Source organism: Schistocerca americana, chromosome 7 (genome assembly GCF_021461395.2).
Source record: "Schistocerca americana isolate TAMUIC-IGC-003095 chromosome 7, iqSchAmer2.1, whole genome shotgun sequence".
In the NCBI taxonomy this organism is placed as follows: domain Eukaryota; kingdom Metazoa; phylum Arthropoda; class Insecta; order Orthoptera; family Acrididae; genus Schistocerca; species Schistocerca americana.
The window spans coordinates 444,149,484-444,175,046 of record NC_060125.1 but is presented as its reverse complement, the minus strand read 5'-3'; the positions used below and the strand labels follow the sequence as shown (position 1 = coordinate 444,175,046).

The following is a 25,563-nucleotide window of genomic DNA, read 5'->3' as shown; positions in this document are numbered from 1 at the left end:
CCAAGCACAGTCCAAATAAAGTCCAGAACAGGAGCAGGTTGCACATGAGGGTCTGCTGTGCAGATTACATTGACAGTAGATTTGTTGGCTGCACATGATGTGAGCTTAGTCAGAGATGTGCAAACAGGCTCCAGTGCAATAGGGAAGACATTGGCCTCTGTGTCTGTATCAATCAGGAATCTGAAATTCATTGTGTGATCTAATATGTAAAAGTGTTCACCTGGGATGATGTGGACATTTGCCAACTGTTACATAAGAAGGCACAGTGTTTGGTCATCACAGACTGATGTGCCAAAACCAGTCTGTGAGCAGAATTTGGGTACATGCAGGGAATGTGACAGTTCTGGGCTGCATCCCCAAGCATGGTGTGGAACCACCAGAGACAGTATGTGGGGTGGGGAGGGCTCCATATGGCATGCGAAAGCAGTGGCCAGAGGTGATCATGGATCTGGGATCTGGTGCAGGTAGTGTATGGAGGCTGCTGCCAGGTAGCTGCATGTCTTTCTGTTGTGTGCTACAAAGCTCTCGCACAACCCCTGCTGTCTGGGTGCTCTGGTAGGCAGGGAGGTGGGGGGCATCAAACTTAATCCTCTGAGCAGGCACTGTGGAGGGCAAGAAGATATCTGTGTTGAAAAATGCTATAGGGTTGATCTGCGAGATGAAGCTTGGTCTCCACGGGATCAGAAGCATGTGGTAACAGTTGTAGCAGCTGTTCATGTGGTAGTTTAACTAACCATAGATTCCACAGCATCTGCCAGAGCTTGTAGATGGTGCTAGAGCTGAGACAGAGTCCGACAATAGATGCTTTCTCCGTGAATGATGTGATGAATGACCTCAGCCAGTGGTTGTGACAGGCATTTGATGAAAGTAGTGTTTGTGGCAGAGTACTTATGATGAGTATACAGGCAGTTGACTGACGAGGAAAATCATCTGCAATGGCATGGATATTGAGGAGGCTGTCAAATAAATCAAAATAAGTCTTGGGATTGTCTTTCAGCAGAAGAGGGAGTTTCGAGAATCTGCCAGTCAGAATCTATTGTGTATGCACTTGATCTCAGATGGAAAACCAGTTGTAAGCGAAGAAGGGAAAGCAGAAAGGTGGAAGGAGTATATAGAGGGACTATACAAGGGTGATGTTCTTGAGGACAATATTATGGAAATGGAAGAGGATGTAGATGAAGATGAAATGGGAGATATGATACTGCATGAAGAATTTGATAGAGCACTGAAAGACCTAAGTCGAAACAAGGCCCCGGGAGTAGACAACATTCCATTAGAACTACTGACAGCCTTGGGAGAACCAGTCCTGACAAAATTCTACCATCTGGTGAGCAAAATGTATGAGACAGGCGAAATACCCTCAGACTTCAAGAAGAATATAATAATTACAATCCCAAAGAAAGCAGGCATTGACAGATGTGAAAATTACCGAACTGTCAGTTTAATAAGTCATGGCTGCAAGCTACTAACGCGAATTCTGTACAGACGAATGGAAAAACTGGTAGAAGCCGACCTCGGGGAAGATCAGTCTGGATTCCGTAGAAATATGGGAACACGTGAGGCAATACTGACCCTACGACTTATCTTAGAAGCTAGATTAAGAAAAGGCAAACCTACATTTCTATCATTTGTAGACTTGGAGAAAGCTTTTGACAATGTTGACTGGAATAATCTCTTTCAAATTCTGAAGGTGGCAGGAGTAAAATACAGGGAGCGAAAGGCTATTTACAATTTGTACAGAAACCAGATGGCAGTTATAAGAGTCGAGGGACATGAAAGAGAAGCAGTGGTTGGGAAAGGAGTGAGACAGGGTTGTAGCCTCTCCCCGATGTTATTCAATCTGTATATTGAGCAAGCAGTAAAGGAAACAAAAGAAAAATTCGGAGTAGGTGTTAAAATCCATGGAGAAGAAATAAAAACTTTAAGGTTCGCCGATGACATTGTAATTCTGTCAGAGACAGCAAAGGACTTGGAAGAGCAGTTGAACGGAATGGACAGTGTCTTGAAGGGAGGATATAAGATGAACATCAACAAAAGCAAAACGAGAATAATGGAATGTAGTCGAATTAAGTCAGGTGATGCTGAGCGAATTAGATTAGGAAATGAAACAGTTAAAGTAGTAAAGGAGTTTTGCTATTTGGGGAGCAAAATAACTGATGATGGTCGAAGTAGAGAGGATATAAAATGTAGACTGGCAATGGCAAGGAAAGCGTTTCTGAAGAAGAGAAATTTGTTAACATCGAGTATAGATTTAAATGTCAGGGAGTCATTTCTGAAAGTATTTGTATGGAGTGTAGCCATGTATGGAAGTGAAACATGGACGATAAATAGTTTGGACAAGAAGAGAATAGAAGCCTTTGAAATGTGGTGCTACAGAAGAATGCTGAAGATTAGATGGGTAGATCACATAACTAATGAGGAAGTATTGAATAGGATTGGGGAGAAGAGGAGTTTGTGGCACAACTTGACAAGAAGAAGGGATAGGTTGGTAGGACATGTTCTGAGGCATCAAGGGATCACCAATTTAGTATTGGAGGGCAGTGTGGAGGGTGAAAATCGTAGGGGGAGACCAAGAGATGAATACACTAAGCATATTCAGAAGGATGTAGGCTGCAGTAGGTATTGGGAGGATAGAGTAGCATGGAGAGCTGCATTAAACCAGTCTCAGGACTGAAGACCACAACAACAACAATGCACTTGATGATCCGAGGGACCTCAGTAGTTACAATGACCTGCAGTCAGCAAAATTTTGATTGAGTGTCTCGTGCACAGGTTGATCTTGCAGAGCTGCATTGCCCAAGGGCATTGTGGAAGGGGGGAGGGGGGGGGGGTTGAGATGGTGTTCACTTGTAATACATGGCGTGGCAATGTGAAGGCCCAGTTAACCAATGTCACAGAGAAGACTGTGGTCACTTGGTGCAGTAGGAGTGTGTGTTCGTGAGCACCGTGTGCTGCATCACCCGAGGCTTCTGTGGTGGGGAGGGGGGGCAGGGTGCAAGTAGACATGACATGGAAATATTGTTGATAGTGTGTGTGCTGCAGCCATAACTGTGAAAACATTAACAGAAGTTTTATGGAAAACAAATCCGGTGATCATACAGTACGCCAGGTGCATTGTGTGAGTAGTAGTTCACTGTTTCATAATCACTGAGCACTGGTGGCAATGTAAGTTGCATATTCACACATTATGCAGCAATATCAGGTCCAAAACAGGTGTGTTCATGAGACCCTGCAGCTTCTGGAATGGTAAGGTAAGCATGAGCTTGAGTAGACACTGGAGTTGATGTATATGGTTCCCGCCATTGTGAACGCAGGTAGGTTAGGAAGCTCACATGTGTCACATGTGGAAGTAAATATTCCTGGTCCATTTTAACTATCGTGTGTGTCAGCAGGAATGTTTGAGATTCACAATCTGGAGCCAAGACGTGAGGAGAAAACACAGGATTTGGTACATTGTACAGTGAACGTTTTATTGTTAGTAGTGTACATGCACCACACAATAAACAGACATCAGAATAAAGTGCAGAGAAATGAAAATGAGTTCGGGGTCACAGATTTGGTATTTTTTCACCCCTCGCCAAAGATGTGTGAATAGTAGTATCAATACACAGTAACTTATTGAACATAGTTTTATTCACAAATATCGAATACACAAGAGCGCAGGATGCAAACCAGCAAGTGTATGATAAAAATTGAAGTTATACCAAAGAGTCTGTTCAGTCAAAGCACAAACACATTATTTAATACAAAGTTTACTCATAGACTGATTTTTGCCAAAGAAGTTCACAAAGATAAATGAGCACATGTTGATTAATAATTGAGTGATGCGGAGACATTAGTGCAGTGAAAGCTGTATACGGACTGGATTGGGGGGGGGGGGGGGCGTACTTTTTATAGACTAGCTTATGGCTGTTTTGTAATCTTGATAATTACATTATACTTTATAAAACAGCAGGTTGAAAATTTAATAATATGGATTACCTATAGATTCTAATAATTATGTGCTCTAATTAAAATACAGCTGGTTAGAAAAGTGTAAAAGTCCACAGCACTGTTTGATTAGCACGCTGTATGCCTCCATGGCGAATTACCTATTTATGTGTTAAGTTGTTATCTTTGAAATGTTGCTAATTTATGCAGTCTTAATTATAGGGTAATTTGAATAGTGAATAGTGTTATGTGGTTCAGAAAAATTATGGCAACAAATTTATATTGTCAAATCCTGGAATCTAACAAACATAATGGCTCAAATTGCAAAAGTAACTTTTGTAGAAAACACATGTAAAAAAAGAATTACCACTTGCTAGCTTTTGGAGCCTGTGGCTCCTTCTTCTGGCAGAAAGGTTGAAGGAGAATAATAAGGGGTGAAGCAAAAGGACTGGTGAGGTTTGGGAAAAGGGGTGGAGTTCAGAAGAGTCACCCAGAACCCCGTGTCAGGGGAGACTTACTGGTCGGGATGAGAAGGAAAGAGTCTTCCTTCACATCCCATCCATAGTCCAGGATGTATCGCTTCTGGACAATGCTTTCCTTGTATGGGCATTGGCATCACTGATGAGTGGTTTTGGAATTCCAGCCACCCTGTAATTCCCTGCTTATGGAGCCCATTTTGTATTGTTTTGGTGGGGAGGGTTTGTGAGTGCTACATTCAGTTCTGCAGTGGCTTTTGCATCTGTTGCTCTTTTATTTTTCATCACATTCCTCTCCAGTGACAGTCACTTATTACATATATCTAAAAACAAAGATGATGAGACTTACCAAACAAAAGCGCTGGCAGGTCGATAGACACACAAACATACACACAAAATTTTAGATATATTTTTCCCACGTGGAATGTTTCCTTCTATTATATTCACTTATTACATATTTTCATTAACATTGAGACTTTGTGAATGACATTTTTGTGCTTTCCATATTTGTGGTATAAATCTTTGATATGGTGCCTCTTGAAATGCTATACACTTTGGCTGCCTTGGTTAAGGAAGCACCCAAAATATTAGTGCAAATGATTTGCCCGTATACGAATTTACTTAGCGCCACCATAATGCATTCACAACCACGCAGGCCACTGTTCTGAACATGGCTGATGTATACAATGTATTTAGGACAATGCGCAGGTGCTGTTCATGGTCAAATACAACACTGCAACTTGCTGGTTTGGCTATCACCTGCATTTATGTCGAGGCATGCATTTCTCGTGGTGTTTCCTCATTTTGTCCAACCCATGTATATTGTGCAGTGGATATGAGATTTTCAAGTAACTTCAACAGATTTCTGCATGTGATTCTGCTCATGATTCTTATGACTCCATTCTGTGCAAGTAGCACTTTTTTAGCCAGTGGATGATTTCCCTGAAAGATGATTCCATGAGCCAAAATGGCATGAAAATAACCATAATAATTTGATTTAATAGTTTCCACATTTCTAGAAGAGCAGACAGTGCATAATCATAAGTTGCTGAACAGCCTTTTTTACAGATTCATGATGTGGTTTGACTAGTCCACTATCAGTATGTAAGCCCAGGTATTTTCTAATATCCACCATAGCTGTCTGCAGGTCACCTAGATTTTTTCTTATTTCTTCATCTCTAGAGATTGTGTGAAACTGAGTAAAGCTTCTTTTACTATAATTAACACAGAGACCATTTATTCTGTTGAAGAATATTTACATGTATGAAGTGTTTTTATAAATATTTAAATGTATGGAGTGTATTATTTATAATTATAAATATGCATGTGCAGAAATAACTTTCACCTTTAGACATATAAACTGACTTGTTGATAGTCTTCTGTATAAGCTGCTTTTGTAGCTGACAGATTGAATGTAAGTACAATTATTAGCAACATCATCATCAAAAACATATACATTTACACAGTTAACAAATGTTAAAAAACATTTGACCAAAAATTGGCCAATTCTAGTGTGTTCTCCAAGGCCTGATAAAAGTCCTCATCTGTGCAAGAGTTTGGCCACAATTAACTCTGAAGTATATGTTTACCTGTCTGATCTTCTCCACAGTCAAACTTGACATTATTAACATTGTCGTAGCCTCATCTTGCCATATTAACCTTGAATCTGTCCACTCCTGATCCCGATCAATCCAAGAACTTTCATGTCAGCCACCACTTGCCATTGACAGGTGGTAAAATTTCAGATATTTTTTTCTAACCAGGGGGAAGAAGAGCCTTAGCTTTCCACAACTACAGCCTGGCTATTTGAGCACTGGTTTTGAGTTCGTCTGATGTTTGGAGAAAGTTCTTCCTAGATTTTGTTCTTTGCATACGCATTTCATCTCTGCATAAGGGATGAGTTACCTCCTGCTTTTGTTGTTTACAGCAGTTTCTCTTCAAACATGAAGTGGTCCTGATCTTCCAGCTGACAAAGCCGTATGATAACTGATTTTAAACAGCCAGTTATAAGGCTGCTTGTGTCACTGAGGGCTATATCCATGTGTTTGGTGTGAGTTGAGTTATATCAAACAGGATAAGTGTACCCTGCAGCCACACAGTGCCGTTGCAGAAGTTAAAATTGTTTCAGCATGACTACCCCACTGTGAACAAGCCAGTTTTACAAGGATATTGTTCCTGGTGGAAAATTTCATTTGATGTTCATGCAATGGTTCTGTTATGTAGGAGATATGTCAAGTGTCATTCCTAGGTATTTTGGAGGATAACATTGTTCCAGTTTGACCCTTGACTAAACCACATTTAATTTCTGAGAGGCACCCCATTGCTCTAATTGGTTTAAGCCAATTTGGACTATAGTATTGGAACAGTCCTTCAAGAGCATGAGTGAGGGTGTTTTCCACAGATTCAAAGTGTTTGCTATGTATGGCAGAGCCACACCATCATCATACAAGAATTTCCTGTATTGAGGGCCATAGGTTAATTATTGAAATTTTAATAAAATGACTGTCAGATGCAGCATTATGAAAATGAGGTAGTTATGTTATTCAAGTTAAAAACTGTAATAATGAGCTATGTGAAGTTCTAACTTGTTGCTAAGGTATGGTGTAATATCAGACCACCTGCATTACTGGTACATCAAGTGTGACTGGCTTGACGATATTATTCACAACTTGTGGAAAGACCTCAAAAATCAGTCTCCATTGAGTATTGTGTCTGAATGGGGAAAAAGAGCACAAATAAACCTGAAACTATTGTGACATAAGTCTATCATAAGACAGTTGCAATCTCAAACATTGTGTATCTGGAGTCACGGTCAAATACAAGTTGCTCAAACTTTTACCAGCCATTGGGCTGGGTAAAAATTTCCAAACAACTGAACACCACCAGAATAAGTTAATGTTATCCAGTGTGAGTCAACAGAAATTTGAAGGAAGGGATATGATCAAACGAGTTATTCTTCACTTCATTCAAATTTTATGTTGGGGTCATGCATTGCAGACACTCAAAGAAGCTTTTGCACTGAATTTTATTCGCAACCATCAAACAGTGAGATAGCTCTATGATGGTGAGCTGTTGTTTGATAGTGTTCCATTGGTTCTTCTGTTAGTCTCAGGGAGTGGTTATAAATGATGATTATGCAAACATCTTGTATTGTTTTGAGCATTTAGTCACAAATATCATTCCTCAATAATGCTCTCTTTGGCACGCTCTGCCTTTAGAAATCTGTCATTGCCTTGACACGTAGATCAATCCAGTTTCAGCATTCTTCTTTATCACTACATTTCTTATATTCCCTACTTTTCTGCACTGTTGAATGTCCATGTTACAATTCCATAAAATGTTGTGCTCCAGACAAATAACTTCAGAAAATACTTCATAACATTTAAATTAATATTCATTGTTAACAAATTTCACTTTTTCAGAAACAGTTTTCTCGCTAAATGTACATTTTATATCATCTGTGCAATAGTTATTATCAGTTATTTTGCTGTCCAAACAGCTAAACTCAACTCCTTTTGGTGTCTTGTTTCCTAAAAGGCTAGCATAAACTGCTTTAATTCATACATTGCATTACTACTGTTTTACTTCTCTTGGTGTTCATTTAATAACCTGTTTATTCTATTCAACAGACAACATAAAAATGGACATCAAGGAAAGAATAGCAGTGGGAATGAAATGCATGCATTTCCTCAGAGAGATGCTTGGCTCTAAATTGATTTCAGTGAACACTAAGATGAAAATCTACAACACAGTGGTATGCTCAAATGGTTCAGAAACATGGATCATGACTAAGCAAGAAAAGGAAATACTATTAATATTGGAAAGAAGAGTAATGAGGAAGATATGGGGACCGGTTTTAGATAACGGGGAGGAGGAAAAATGAGGATATCTACCTTCTGATGTGACAACCAACTATCCTACAGAAGATAAAAGAGCAAAAGAATACAATGGGTGGGCTGTGTAGCTCGTATACCAGATGGAAGACAGGCGAAGATGGCCTAGAGGGGAAACAAAAAACCAAACGCCCTACTGGGTGACCAACCCAGCTCTGAATGGGCGACCCGGTGAAGGACCTAGCAGCCCCAGGGATTGAAGACACCTGGAGGAACAGGGCACAAAACAGGAAGGAACAGAGGCAGTTTGAGGAAGCAGCACGTGGTCTGCAGGGCCTGTGATCTCTGGATATCTATCTATCATTCCATTCAATTCTACTTCAACTGCCTGTCTAAGGAATTGCAGTGTTTCTGGCAAGCTTCAAAGTTTCATTGATTCTCCCCGAACTTCAATCCCCTTTCCACTTTTGCTTTGCTTGTTCAGCGCATAGATTAAACAGCGCTGGTGAAGATACACGGTTGAGTGGAAGGCAGGTGTATCGGTAACCAACACACACTGATTGGTACTTGAATGCCAATAGTTTCCACCATGCTGTGCAAAAGAAAGTGGTCCTGAACACATTGGTTCATAGAGCCAAGATTATCTCGGACGACGACCGCCTACAGTCCAAATTGCAGAACTTAAAACCTGTTTTGAGGAAAAATTGATACAGCAAAAGAGACATCGCAAACGCTTTCAAGGGCCACCAATGAAATACACCTGGTGAATCAGCAGAAGAGGCCAAATGGACTACATTCCTGCCATACTATGGAGCAACTAGCAGCAAGTTAGGACGTCTGCTGCAGAAACATGAGCTAAGACCAGCGTTCCAGCCCGCCCCCAAGATACAAGATATGTTGCACCATGTTAAAGATGACATTGCTCTTCGAGTGTCTGGCGTGTATGGTGTACCCTGTGAATGTGGCAGCATGTATATCGGACAAACAATTCACACAGTTGCGGAGCGTTGTACTGAGCACAAGCGACATATAAAACAAAGGGAGCTTGACAAGTCTGCCGTAGCGGAGCATTGCCTAGAAAACGGACATAAAATACGGTTCGAAAACAAAAGAGTGTTGGCTCATGCACCTACATATTGGGACTCCGTTATAAAGGAAGTGGCCGAGATTCGTTTAAACAACAACAATTTCAACAGAGACCAGGGGTATACACTCAGCAGGCCATGGGGGCAGGCGTTGGACATCGAAAGAATGCAAAGATAGATGCGCAACGCTGGAGCGGCAGTTTCAAACATGGCGTCATCCCCTAGTGCCACCTGACGTCACCAGTGCTGCCACGGGCAATAGCTCTACTAGCTGCCTGGGTCGACTGACAACGATGGCAGAGATGGTCATTGAAAGCTGAAGGATTTTAATTGAATTGACGCTGCTTGAAAACTGAGAACATTTTATTCAATGCTGTGAAGAGACTACAACCCATTCTTATTACCTTCTTGACTACAGTTTCCCTTTCAAATCCTTTGACTCTTATAAATGCAGTCTTGTTTCTGAACAAGTTGTAGACAATTTTTTGTCCTCTTCATTTCATCAGTGCTACTTTCAAAATTTCAAAGAGCGTCTTCCAAACAACAAGGATTTCTCTAAATTTTGCAAATGCAACAAGTTCAGGTTTGCTTATCTCCTTCATAGGATCAGTATTGCTTTATGTGTCCCAACATTTATGCTTAACCAAATCTGATCTCCAACATGATCAGCTTCTACCAGTTTTTGCATTCTTCTATAAATAATTTTGTCTATTTGATCCTCTGCTGCCCTTACATACATTTCCTCTGCTTCAGTCGTTTGTTGCCCAATGTTACCTCTGAAACTCTTAATAACCTCTTTTATCAATTTATCTCTCCTTAAATTCTTACCTTTCTGTGATTTCTTCAGCTTTGATCCACAGTTCATAACCATAAATTTTTGTCAGAGTCCACATCTACCCCAGGGTATTTCTTACCATTTAAAATCTGTTGTGGTATCTCTGTCTTACCATTATGGAATGTATTTGAAATCTTATGTTGTCTCCATGTATCTTCCATGTATACAACCTTATTTCGTGATTCCTAAACCAAGTGCTGGCAGTTATTAAGTTGCATTCTGTGCAAAATTCTGCTATGCAGCTCCCCTTTTCATTCATTTCACCCACTTTTTGTTCTGTCTCTTCCTTTTCCTAGTATTGAATTCCATTCCCCTGACATAATTAAATTTTCATCTCCCTTAACTAGCTGAAAAATTTCGGTTATGTCCTCATACAGTCTTTCATCTCTTCATTATCTGTAGAGCTAATAGAATAGGCATGTGAACTACTACTAGTGTGGAAGACTTTGCTTTGTATCTATCTGGGCTATGGACTGGGGGAAAGAAGTGAGAGAAGGGGACCTGGTTGAATTTTTGTCAGAGCAGAATTGAATTATTGCAAACACCTCTTTGTCTTAGTAGAAGAGACTTGGAGACACCAAAAAGTTTCAGATACACTGTATATGGGTAACACATTGATTTAGCTATCAGAATTTAAAATGCAGAATATTCCCTGGAGCAAGTGTGGACTCTAACCATAATTTATTGTGCATCAACTGAAGAATAAAGATGAAGGTATTGCATAAAGGTATAAAATCAAAGGCGTGGGACATGGATAAGTTGCAAGAACCAGAGGTTGTTGAGGAGGCAATAGTTGACTGAAGTAGTTGAAAGGAATGCAATAGAAGATGAAAAGGTAGCTGTGAGAGATAAAATAATGAAGGTATCAGAGAAGAAACAGGAGAAAGAGAATGCACAGTAGAAATTGTTGGCCAACATGTGAGATATAGAATCTAATTGATGAATGATGAAAAGAGAAAGCATGAAGCATCAAGTAAGGTAGGCAAAAGGTAATACAGACCTCTAAAAATAAAAGCGCCAAAAGTGCAAAATGGTAAAGCAGGAATGGGTAGAGGAGAAATAAAAACTGTTTAAACTTGGAGGACCGGGGACCTAGATGTTGTGTATAGCAATATAAAAGGAACCTTTGAAGAAACTGCTGTATAAATGCCAAGAAGACAGAGGGCAAGCCATCTTTAAGCAGAGAAGGAAATGGTGAAGCTGTAAGGAATATATAGAAGGTCAGTACAAAAGATAGAAACTTGAAGACAGTATTATAGAAAGGGAAGACAAACTGGAAGATGATGTGATAGATGTGATACTCCAATAAGAATGTGACCGAACACCAGAAGACCTTCCAGGCACCTAATATTGAAAAATTCTGTCAGAATTATTGTGACCTATGCGAGAAAATACAGTAAAAAACTACATTGCTGGCTACTAAAATTACAAATCCAGTAAGGATAGAAATAACAAAATTTTACTTATTGTATGTATAGACTATAAGGGTAGTTTGATAAGTCTGGTAAATTTCCATGAAAGAACGGTAAATTTTTTATGCTTTCATGGTTGGTAAGCGTGGTTATCCTAATGGTCATGTAAAGAATTTCAACAGTGTACAGTGTAAAATTTATTGTTGACAGCCATCTGACTTGGTCAGTGTATGGGCTGCAACTGAAAGTGGAAAAAACCGAGTTTCATGCTGTATTTACACATTTTCATTTGAAGGGTTGGACTGCCACACAAATCTAACAGAATGAATGACTTTCCAGACTTTGCACCATTATTGAAAACTATTTATTTTGGATCAATAAATTTAAACATGATGAGACAAACATTGAAGACGAAGCTCGCCCGGACCATCTAATTGAGATCACCACAAAGGAAGTTATTGACAAAATCTGTGATATGGTAATGCAAGACTGCCACATAAAATTTTTTGTGAGACGCTCAAGTGAGTGAATCTTGACTGAGAGAACTGGCCATGAAGAACCTATGTGCCAGGTGGGTGTCACGATTGCTCAACGTCTACCAAAAGCACATCCCTGCACATTTAAACACAATGTCTGGTGATATTTAATTGCAATCTGGAAGACTTTTTGTGCCAATTTGTGACTGTTGATGAAAGCTGGATCTATCATTATACACCAAAGTCAAATGGGGGTTGAAACAAAGGACATAGGCTGGTGGAAGTGCACCAAAAAAAGACAAAGATCATTATATCAACTGGTAAGGTAATAGCTACAGTTTTCCGGAATTCCGGTTAATAATCCTCATAAATTTCTTGGAAAAAGGCAGAACCATAACTGGATCCTATTATGCTTCATTGTTAAATCTTCTGAAACTTGCATTGGCTGAAGAAGGACCAAGGTTTGCATGCAGAAAAGTGCTCTTTTGCTGGAATAATGTGCCATCCCACATAGGAGTGATAACAGTGGCAGAAGTGCATGAATTTGGGCTCTGAATTGGTTCCTCATCCACCCTATTCGCCAGACTTATCCCCAAGTGACTTATTCTTGTTCCCTAATTTGAAAATTTGGCTTTTTGGGAAGAAACTTGCATCAATTGAGGAAGTGATAGTTGCAGTCAATAAGTATTCCACAAAGTTTAACAGAGCCCATTTTTCCAATAGGATGAAAAACTGGAGACTTGCAGAAACAAGCTTGTATTCCTCAAAGTAGACTATGTTGAGAAGTAAGGTGAGTTGTTTATATAAAAAACATTTTTTTCTTCCTCTTTTACTGGACGTATTAAACCACAATAACATAGTAGGAAGCATACTTGACTAAATTTTGTAGCTCATTTGGGGGTTCATAGAGTCTGAAATTTAGCACACAGAGCAGTCATGCCGGCTGGTGTGGCCGAGCGGTTCTAGGCGCTACAGCCTCGAACCGTGCGACCGCTACGGTCGCGGGTTCGAATTCTTCCTCGGGCATGGATGTGTGTGATGTCCTTAGGTTACTTAGGTTTAAGTAGTTCTAAGTTCTAGGGGACTGATGACCTCAGATGTTAAGTCCCATAGTGCTCAGAGCCATTTGAACCAGAGCTGTCATCTCTGACAGCAACAATAACCCTAACTGGCTTGAATCAAGTTGGTCATTTCACTCTGCTTCAGCTCTATGCCACTGTTCATCAATCATAGCAGCTGGCAGGTTGTGGTAGGCCAACCTCTCAGCAACCCATGACCTGATGTTTTCAATGGGTGAAATGCGGAGAATGTGTTGGTTAGGGCAACTGTCGAACCCCTTTTTATCAAGGTATGTCAGGACAGCACAGGAAATGTGCAGGCTTTTGTTATATTGTAGAAAGATTAAGATGGAGAGCTAGAAGATAGGGCACAGTCACTGGCCTTAGCATGTCAGCATTGTAATGGCTGCTATTCAAATTACTGGCTATTCAAACCAGAGATGATCAAGTTGTGTAGCCAGTGACAAACGATACCATCATACCAGGCACTGGGCCAGTATGACTATGAAGAATACAATCTGGCAACATTCATTCTCTACAGAGCCTCTGCACATGGATACATTCATTGCATTACAGTATACAGAACTGGTACTTTCTGAAAAGACAATATGATTCCACTCTTGTGTTGAGTGTTGTCATCAGGCCTACCACTGTCAGATCAGCTCTCTGTGCCATCCTGTCAAGGAAAGCCACAGCGGGGTCACTGTATTGACAGAATTGGTTCAGATGTCATTTCACTGTCCATGTGGATACTTCTCTTTCACGAACAAGACTATTTCCATACTCAGACTGCATGATGTCAGGCTGCATGATCCTGCATGACAAACTATACAGTATGTCTATCCTTTTGGGAGCTATTCACTTGACACTAGGGAAATTGAGTATGGCCCTCCTAAATCTATGGCTCCCATATTCACATGACAAGCATGCTGGCTGGAGGTTATTGTGGGGGTTTGTCTTCCTATCGTATCCCAGAACTATTTATTGGTGATTTGTCATATGACTGACAAGGCCAGTCGAGGATCCTTACATTACTCAGGCATTTGTGTTGTGAATTGCAATGTGAGATCTTGCATTATCCTGCTGGAATATGCCCTTTTGTACCCTGGCCATGAATGGTATGACAGAAGGGTTTACCATCCAGCTGCTCTTCAACAATTACCAAATCGGACCTGTCCTCGTATCCAATACCTACACTATGATTCGAGGTACAGGAGAGTTATGGATCTTGGGAATTGCTGCTTCTTGTGGCCTTTCAGTGGATTATATATGGACACATTGGCATTGTTCTTACCACCATGAACAGAAGGGAGACACTTAGCTGAGCACCATAAAATGCCATTCAGTGCCCCAGTTGACTCTGTCTCTACATCATACAACTCTATTGTCTGTGGTATGGTGGCAGTGATAAATGACATATGGTAACTCAAAATCTCAATTCATCTATGAGAAATCTGTTCATGAAAATTTATGGTGACACCCTGTAACATCTGGCCAGAATTCAGCAGTTATCATCCATCTGTTCATCAGAGCCAGTCAAACAGTCCTGTAGTCCTCTTGCGGTCTAGCCCTTATGGAAGAACCTGTCCCTACCCTTCATGCATCACTGTTGTTCTGAGTGCATCTTGTCACCACTTGTTCTGCAATCATAGCTCTACAACCAACTGCCTGTGTGATATGTCAGTATAATGCACACCCATGTACATCATACCAATGATATGATATGTCCAAAAGATGGTGATAAGCATTATGTGCACATCGTCTGGACACATTGTGTTCCCCCTCAAGGATGGAAATACTTAAGTATCAATTTGGCAGTGCATGGAATAACACTCTCCATTTCTGGCATTGTGTAATATTAATGTACCATTCTCATATGAAGGAAGCCACATAGTAGTAGTAGTTAGTAGTAGTAGAAGTAGTAGTAGTAGTAATACATAAGCTTCCTTTACATTGTTTGCATTTATGCCTCTTCCCTGCAGCCAGTATTGTTATTTGACATTTGTACAAAAATTTACTCCATTACTTCTTCTTATGGTTTTTCTGTTTTTAATATTCTGGTTTTACTTTCAGGAAGTGAAATTCTTACTTCTGATTCTTCATCATCTCCAGAAACCAAGGTGAGTTTCAGTTCCACATATGACACTTGGATTTATGAGAATTATTGTCGTGTTGTTCCTGAATTATATTTCATGTTTGCGTAAAATAGAAATGATGAAACCTATATCTCAGGTGTGTGTATTAGAAAGAATGTCCAATTTAAAAATTTATATTTTTTATAAAACAGTCATGTTGACTATCTTCATGGTTGATATCTTACATATCTATGTCAATATATTCATTATAACTTTGTAATTTGAGAGTGGTTAGTGTTGTGACTCGCCGATCTTTCAAAGTGCTGCCACGCAGTTACGCATGTCCTCTGCATGCGGCGCTGTCTGCCAGCCATGCAGCAGCAGCACCACCTAAGCAGCCAACCAGCCAGCGGTCATTAGACTTGGACTCAGTTATGATTTGACTGTTAAAGTTTACACACGTCTTACTCTGTTTACTTGATCTGTGACTTTCATGTATTGCCTCATCCTTGAAATATATTTGTTCAACTTGAAGTTATAACAATTGGCGACGAGGTAGTGATTTTTCTTTTCCATCATTGACCCACATGTTTCTATGGCTACTTTAGAGCAACTATTGCAAGGTCTCATAGAACAGCAAACGCTTCTCACAAATGCGATTCGTGATTTCGTCGTGACATCAAATTCGGGGCGTCTCTCGTTGTTGTCTCTACCTCCTTTTCCTCCTTACAACGAGATGGCAGAAGACTGGTCTGATTACGAAAAACGTCTTCGACAGCACTTCTTGGCATTTCATGTCGCGGACGAACAAACATGTAAGTCTCTGTTCCTTTCATGGATTTCACCTCAAATGTATTGGTTGTTGTCAGAATTGGCTCCTTTGCGTCTTTGTCCTTTGCTGAAATATGCTCACTTCTGTCCGTCTATTTTCAAAAGCAAACGCATGTGGTAGCTTCATGTGTTGCCTTTTATCGTTGTCAAAAACGACCAAATCAATCCTATCGCACTTGGGCTGCTGAACTTCATGGCCTCAATAGAAAGTGTCAGTTTGTTACTGAAGTTCACAAGGAGTCCTACGCCGATTCCATGGTACGGGATGCTATTATCTGATCAGCGCCCGACAGAGAAGTTAGCAAATCCAACTCTAGATGAAGTCCTATCCATCGCTCAGTCTTTTGAAATTTCTCGCGCCACTGGAGCGCAAATAGAGGCATGGGGCAACGTCAGGGAAATACAACCTCTGTGCGATGTTGACGAAGTGTCTGGCATGTCCCCGCCGGCCGATGTGGCCGCAGTACGCTCCCAAGTGCAGCCTCGGCCTAGCCGTAAACAAACCTCTAAGAAACTGCAGCAAAACCCACGGCAACTTCCTTCATGTCCGCAGTGTTTTACGAAACATTCACGAGAAGATTGTACACAATGTTGGGCCGTGTGTCACAAATGCAAAAAAAAAGGGCCATCTGTCACCCGTTTGCAAATCCGACCGCATACGTGATGTTCATGAACATGACATTGATTCTGATTCTGTGTTGTCTGTCAATTGTACTTCTTCCCTTTCAGGGAAGTTATTCCTAGCTGTCCAAATACTTGGTCGAGTTGTTTGCATGCAGGTGGATACTGGTTCTGCTGCCACTATCATCAATTCTCAGATGTATCTTCAGTTGGGTTCTCCAATCCTGTCACCTGTCATTAGGCAATTACGGACTTACAATAAACAGAAGATTTCTGTCTTGGGACAATTTGATACTGAGGTATCTTACAAATCTGTCATTTGCACTGTTCCCATATTTGTGGTCGACCATAGTAACGCAGAGAATCCATTTGGTTTTGATGCCTTTCGCGTTTTTGGGTTCTCCATAGATGATTCTGTCAATATCGTCTCTGATGCTATCCCTTATGCTCAATTGGATACCTTGTCCACGACATTTTTGTCCCTTTTTTCTCCTGGGTTAGGCCGTGCAAAAGACTTTTAAGCTCATATCACACTCAAACCCACTGCTCGGCCTAAGTTTTTTCAGGCTTGGCCCATTCCTGTGGCCCTTTGTGATCAGATCAAACGGGAGCTGGATCGTCTCACTGCTTCAGGGGTCTTGTTTCATGTCACTTCCAGTGAGTGGTCCTCTCCTGTCATTGTCGTTGTTAAGCCAAATGGTGATATTCGTATCTGTGGCGATTTCAAAGCCACTGTAAATGCTCAGTGCCTTATTGACACTTACCCTATGCCTCGACCTGAAGAATTGTTCACTAAACTAGTTGGAGGCCAGTATTTTTCTAAACTTGACCTGTCAGAAGCTTATTATCAACTTCCTCTCGACACTGCTTCCCCGCAGTTTCTGGTCCTTAACACACCTTTCGGCCTCTATCAATACCAATGATTGCCATTCGGGGTTGCCAGTGCCCCTGCTCTCTTTCAACGATTCTTGGAACAATTATTGCTCACTGTCCCTGGGTGTATAAATTACCAGGATGACATTGTTGTCACTGGCTCCACCACTGACGAACATCTTCAAAATCTCCGCACACTTTTTCATGTCTTACAGACTGCCGGTCGTAAGTGTAATCTTCAGAAATCAAAATTTTTTCAGGCATCTATCACGTACTTGCGGTTTCGACTCTCTCGGGATGGAATTCGTCTGCTTCAGCAAACTGTCGCTGCGATCGATGCCCTTCCTCTCTCTACATCTGTTAAGGAACGGCAGGCCTTCTTGGGGAAAATAGCTTACTATCACAGGTTTTTACTGTCTGTGGCTTCGGTGGCTCAGCCGTTGCATCACCTGTTGCATAAAAACATACCCTTTCACTGGTCCGTGTCATACGATGCGGCTTTCCAGAAATTGAAGACTATGCTGAAACAGGCCCCGTGGCTGGCTACTTATTGACCTGGCCAACATCTCTTTCTTGCGATGGACGCTTCTCAATACGGGGTTGGCGCAGTCCTTCCACACCATTTTTCTGACGGTTCTGAACAACCCATTGCTTCTGCCTCCAAAACACTTACAGATGCCCAACAAAAATATTCTCAAATTGAAAAAGAAGCTTTGGCCATTATTTATGTTCTTCATAAGTTTGGTGTGTTTCTTTATGGATCCAAATTTCATCTTGTTACGTATCACAAACCACTTGTTTCCTTGTTTCATCCATCAACGGCCATTCCCGACAAGGCTGCACACTGCCTCCAGCGTTGGGCTCTTTACTTGTCTCATTTCTATTATGAGATTCACTTCTGGCTGATGGCTCAACATGCTAATGCTGATGCACTGTCTCACATTCCCATGGGTCCTGATCTGGCATTCAATAGGGACGAACTTTTGTGTTTCCACCTGAATGTTGCCGAGCAGCAGGTTGTGTACGGGTTCCCCATCACCGGGGACCAGCTGGTGGCTGCTACGGGTTCTGATCCTACCCTCTCCTGGGTTTTACTCTGTATTCAGAAGGGTTGGCCAGATCGTCCATCCGCTAAGACTTCTGATCCGTTGCAAAACTACTAAGCTACGCGCTACTGCCTCACGGCTAGGGATGGTGTTATCCTCCTTTCTGCCGACAATGCTTCGCCGCGTGTTGTGGTACCTGCGTCTTTGCGTGCGTCGGTCTTGCGCCTCCTTCACCAAGGGCACTGGGGTGTCTCTTGCACAAAATCTCTGGTGTGCCGTCATGTGTACTGGCCCGGCATCGACTCTGAAATCACACACATGGTCGCTGCCTGTGGCCCTTGTGCGTCACAGGCCACCGCCCCGAACTCATCTTTGTCACCGTGGCCTTCGCCTGAAAAGCCCTGGGAGTGTATTCATGCTGACTTCGTGGGACCCTTTTTAGGTACTTATTGGCGTCTCGTTATTGACACCTACTCTAACTTTCCTTTCATTCTCCATTGCATGTCGCCTACCACCGTGGCAACTACCATTGCTCTAGCCTGCATTTTGTCTTTGGAAGGCCTTACCTCTACTCTTGTTACTGATAATGATCCGCAATTTGCCTCTTCCGATTTTGCGGATTTTTGTGCCCATCATGTCACTGCCCCTCCGTTCCATCCTCAGTCAAACGGTGAGGCTGAATGATTGGTCTGCACATTTAAGGCTCAGATGAGGAAACTCCTGACTTCTTCTGCTGCTGATGATGCGCTTCTCCAATTTCTGGCTTCTTACCATTTCACTCCCATGGGTGACCACAGCCCGGCTGAGCTCTTACATGGCCAACAGCCCCGCACATTACTTCATCTTCTGTGGCCTTCCACCTCACGGCCGCGGGTGCCTTCGCTTGGCTGTTCACCGCCAACGAGCTTGTATGGGTACGGGGATATGGCAGGCGGCCAAAATGGAGTCCTGGCCACATCTTACGACACCATTGCCAACGCCTGTATGAAATCCAGTCAGACGCAGGTGTTGCAGTGCGTCATTCGAACCAGCTTCGACCTTGTGTGCCGGCAACGCCTGTTCTGGATGCCGCTACACCAGCTTTGGCTCTACCTGATGCTCGGGATATTGGAATCTCTCATTACTCACAACGCAGTCCTCTCACCATCATATCGGTGCCAGCACAACAACTGACGCCACTAGGAGACGTGCCCATGCAGGAACCAGATGACCATCATCTGTCGGAGCAACTCTACTCGCCTCCTTCTTTTACGGATGCGGACACATCGCCCATGTCTCCTGTTATAACAACTGGACTTGCTGCAATGGGCAGATTGGTGCACAGGGCCCCAGCAGATTCGACCCCACGTCTCCTGTCATCTCGACGCGTTATCATCGGGGACACTTCCATCCATACGGGAAGCCTCCTCCTCGAGACTTTACGGCCAGTCAAACAACACCTATGGACGTTAGCAATCTACAGGCCACCTCCATCAAGACCTGTGCAAAAACTTCAAAGGGGGGAAAAGTGTTGTGACTCGCTGATCTTTCAAAGTGCCGCCGCGCAGTTACGGGTGTCCTCTACATGCAGCACTGCCAGTCACGCAGCAGCAGCGCCACCTAAGCGGCCAGCCAGCCAGTGGCCACTAGACTCGGATTCAGTCATGATTTGACTGTTAAAGTGTACACACATCTTACTCTGTTTACTTGATCTGTGACTTTCATGTATTGCATCTTCCTTGAAATATATTTGTTCAACTTGAAGTTATAACAGTTAGTTCATTTCCTATTTGTCTTGCGGGGATGCACTCGTACCTTCATAACAGAAACATCTTAACTTATGCAGTGTATCACAGGAGGGAAACCAACATCACAATGGAAAAACATTTTTATTTATTTATTTACTTAGAATCCTTCTATCTCATCATTATAAAAATGATATAGGATTTGTCATACATTGCCTTACATAGAAAATAGGACATGAAAAGATTTACAATTATATGTCCATACGTAAAATATTATTACATATAACATGAATCCATATGCGTAACAACATTCATAATATGCTAAATTAGAATAATAGATGAATACTACTTAGTTTTCAATGAGCATTTTGGGTCATTACGATAACTTGTGTGGTTCCACAAGGATTTGTACTGCGCTCACTCTTGTTCTTAATATGCGTAATTGATATTACTGTTACTTTATAGAGCTGTTCAGGAACTGTTACATTTGCTGATGAAATAAGTGTACTGTTCAAGGCTGCAAATGCAACTTTATCTCAAATGGTATGGATCATGGTTTATGGGTAACAGTCTAAATCCTAATTTCACAAAGACTCATACTTGTATTTCATTCCAGACAAGCAATATTGACCTGTTAGTACCAGAAGTAGATGTTAATGGTCTTTCACTAAATGAAACAACCTGTGTAAAATTCCTTGGAATTCAGTTGGGATGACAAGTTAAAGCAGAGTTAATTCTTAGATAAATGAAGAAGCTCTATTCAGGATCTGTTATTGTGTTGACCTAAACCCAAAAGTGTTGATTTAATTTGCGTATCTTCACTCCTCATTGTCTCATGGAGTATCTGCTGGGGCAGTATGCTTCAAGTAAATACAGTATGTATTCAGCAGAAACGAGCAGTAGAATGAGCAGCAGAAGCAAGCATAAAGTAAATACAATATGTACTTAGAAGAAGCAAACATTTGATAACCAGCCGTCTGTCAGAAGCCTTTTTAAGGATGCTGGAATTCTTATACTTACTTCCCATTATGTTCACTCCTTTTGTTATTGACAGTAATAATCAGTTCCAGCTGAATCTTGATTTGGAAAATCATAAAACAGAACATTATAAGTTATTTTAATGCAGACTTTGCCTCCCTGCCTAGGGTTCAGAGTGGAGTTGTGTACTCTGGTTCAAAAAGCTCCCATCTAATATAAAGCAAGTAATAAATTGGGAATCCAACCAGATCAAAAGAAAATATTTCATTGGCACTCTTTCTACACATTTCTCAATGTCTAGCTTTAAAGATTGATAGGTTGTGTTAAGTAATGCATGGCAAGTAGCAGTGCTAATTGTTAAGTAGATGACAAGTAGTAATGCACTGTAAATAGATGTATTTCACTATTTACTTAAAATTTATGAATGTAATCAAGTAAATATTAAGCTTTTAGGAGGAGATAAACAGCTTCTGTTTATTGTAATGAAGAAGGCATCATCTTTTCCAAAGTAATAAAATGAAAAAAAGTAGTATCCTATGACTATAATATCATTGAGTCACTGTTGGAATAAGTCAACTCGTACAAATAGCTGCTGCAACACTTTGTAGGGATATGAAATGGAGTGATCACATAGGTTCAGTTGTGGGTAAAGCATGTGGTAGACTTTGGTTTATTGGTGAATACTGGGGAAGTGCAATCAGTGTATAAAAGAGATTTTGTACAAATCACTTGTGTGACCCACCTAGAATATTGCTGAAGTGTGTGGGACCCATATTGGATAGGACTAAGAGGAGATTTGAACATATAGAGAGAAGGGCAGCATGATTGGTCAAAGGTCCATTTAATCCATGGAAGAGTATCACAGAGATACTGAAGGAACTGAAATGGCAGATGCATGAAGATAGATGTAAACTACCCTGAGGAAGTCTATTAACAAAGTTTCAAAAACTGTCTTTAAATGATTTCTCTAGGGATATACTACAACCCCCTACTTATCACTCACACAGGGATCATGAGGATAAGATTAGAATAATAACTGTATGCACAGAGACACTCAAACAATCATTCTTCCAACACTCTACTAGTGAATGGAACAGGAAGAAACCCTAGCAACTAGTACAATGGGACGTACCCTCTGCCATGCACCTCACACTCATTTGCAGAGTGTAGATGTTGATCTAACAGCTTTCCTTCTAATTTACTTATTAAATTTTCGTGTATGCTTATTGAACATCACAAAAGTTGTGTAAATTATGTCAATGAAATATCTGTCATGCCATCACATGGTAAAAGAGACTTACCATGTGACAACATGATGCATATTTTGTAACATTTTCATGATGTTCAGTATGCATGTAACTAGAGATTGTGCATCATGATGGAACTTTTTGTTGATTTTTACCACATTTGAAGATGGAAATAATGTGCTGAAACCAGTAATTTGAATGTTTGTTTTAATTAGGTGACGCTGATATAAAAATTATATGAACATTTACACAGTCATATCATTCCATTTGACAATGTCAATTCTTAAAAATCCAGTAAATTGCTGGTACTACAAAAGTAATGATTTTCTGTGTTTGTACTTACATAGGGTGTAGAGGCTTCAGAAAGTATGCTATTTTAAAATATCTGTGACTTTTGGAATAGGTTATTAGAACAATGTTGTTAGGATATTGACATCTTTGATACTAGAGATGTATAGTTAACAGATGCTGTGTGGGTTGGCAAATTTTCATTACCATTGAATGAAATGTAAATGCTTAATGTTAGTAATAAAGTAAACCACATTATAAGAATGAAGGAGTTCCATGGAGACTGCTGGAAGCTTCCAAATTGCCAGATGAGTCAGTTCGATCCAGGTTGATTAAGGAATTTGAAGAACTAGATCTATAGAAAGCATCACATGCTGCAGGAATCTTTGAAAAGGCTGGTATTCAAAATTGCTAACTGTGTGTGACACTGTTAGTATGTATCTGCATAATTTGATTCTACATTGCTCTTAGCAGCTAGGTTTAACAGTAGCCACACAACAGCTTATTCTGATGAAAAACCTGCATTTGAGCATGTGCAAACTACGGTTAACACAAGAGCTGTCAGTAACTATCATAAACTGGAGCAGATTGCTGAAAGGCTTAGGATGATGTTTGGATGGTAAATTATTTTAAGTTGTCAGACACACTTCCTTCCAATTTGGTGTGCTGTTCCAGAAAGAGAGATAACTGCCGTATTTAAGGATTGCCGTACAGAGGCTTCAACAACAAAATACAAACTGCTGATCCAGCCACTAGGCCTGGTATTTATTTTCCATAGCCATTCCCATGTAACACATTTGCTGTGACTCTCTGCTACACATATGATTCTGCTACCACTCTCTGAATCTGTTCCCATACCAGTGAAGTGCCAGGATCCAACCCTCCTTGAACTGGCCCTTAGAGCAGTAAGTCCAGGAGTGAAAGCTGAACAGATGAATACCTTGCTGACAATTGTGAACAGGGCCTCAGAGACTTGTTCATGTGGTGGAAAGCAGTTTGACCTTCATAGTACGGTGGCTGTCTCATGTGGCTAAGTGGGCCTTATGAATTCATGTCAGGAGCATAACATTATTTTTTGTGGCCAGAGCTGATTGCAGTTTTGCATGACATGGTCTTGCCACGAGGTGCTTCAAGAAGTTGACCTCCTCTGTAACCAGTGATGACCCCTTGAGTCGGCTCCACTTTATGGCCATATGTACAGCCCAGTTTAATGAGTTCATACAATAGTATGAACATGGTGGAGAACTGTGCTCAGTGGGTTTTGGTGCAGAAGGTAGAAAAGCGTATGGTGCCTGTGTCCATGCAGCAGTCTGAAATACTGGGTGGTCGGATGTATTATGGTGTTTTTTTTTTTTTGTTTTTTTTGTTTTTTTTTTTTGGTAAAAAGGAGTGGAATTCAGCTGATGTGAACTGTACCTCTATGCCCTATCATGGATATTGAACTAGTCAAGGTTAATGTATAACAAAAGTGAAGCAACTCTTAAAAGCTTTGAAGGATTACATTATTTCTACCAAGCCTGTACATTTGATGGAAATAGTATTTATTTATACCACCATTGGTTGGTTTTGGCTGTAGGGTTATTTTCAATGGTCATACATAAAATCACACCAAACATACCAAATTTACAAAGCATCACAGTCATTGAGAACTTTTTTAAGTATATTAATTATTTAGAGATAATACTGAGAAGTTAGATAATATGTGATGAACACATAAAATCTGCAGTACAAAAGCTGACTGAAAGACTTTGATTTGTTGAAAGGGTTCTTGGAAAAGTGCAGTGCATCTTTTAAGGAACTCACATTTCAAGTGCTATTGTAATACATGTTAGAGTACTACTACAGTCATTATCATGGCAGCAGGCATTGAACAAATTAAAAAATGTACTGGTAGGATTGTAACAAACAGTAACGTTTATAAGAAAGCCTATCAGAAATTGTGTGTGTGTGTTTTTGGCACAATCAGCCTATTTTTTAACTCAGTCCCTGACAGAGAAAGCAGTGGTGTGGATTTTGATTTTTTGTAATTTATCCACTCTCTCATGTATGGTGCCTGTATTTCTTGCATTGGTTTTTAATAGTGTGGCATGTTTGACAAATGTAGGATTTTCTTTCTATACTAGCATAAAGTTTCACAAATGCCTTACTGACTGAGACACAGGTAATTGTTAACAAAAGTCAAGAGAGTATTTGTATATATGAAATAGCTGAATGTATATTTGATCTGTGCATGTTAAGGACTCTGCCAAACTTGGACATAACATTATTTGCATGGGCAAGATGACAAGGCTTTTCAGACCATTTGATTTTTGGGATTGCATTCTCTGCTTCTCAAGTACAAGTCAAAAAACTGAATATGTTGCCAAGCCCATTCATTCTGCTGTAAAATGATCCATGTCTGTCTGAACACTTCTTGTAAATGTTTTGGATCTGAAATAGATCATGCTCTTTGTGGGAGTATCCATAGTAATCTGCTGTGCAGAGATAGATGATGTCAGCTTGTTGCCCAGCGTAAAGAATACAGATTATCTAATGATGAATTATATCATAAATGGGTAACAGATGCATCTACATTGTAATGCAAATCTTGATTTATTTACATTCTTGGTGGTTGTGCTATCTTTGGAACAATTAGTGTGAATGAATAAGAATAACAGAATCTACTTACCATGGCCAAAAGTGAGACACACATAGCAGAGACGCAAATAAGTGTTTAAATTAGTGCAATTACGCACACTATAACATATTTTATTTAAAATATTTCTGTAATACATA

General features: G+C 40.6%; 1 protein-coding gene across 1 annotated transcript in view; it reads left to right on the top strand.

Annotated features, from left to right (window-relative positions):
* The window catches only part of LOC124622389, a 125,260-nt gene that overhangs the window by 65,944 nt on the left and 33,753 nt on the right, over positions 1 to 25,563 (top strand). Inside the window, exon 3 of the mRNA XM_047148078.1 lies at positions 15,179 to 15,225. Within this exon, the coding sequence (XP_047004034.1) occupies positions 15,179 to 15,225 (47 nt within the window). The remainder of the gene's footprint in view (positions 1 to 15,178; positions 15,226 to 25,563) is intronic.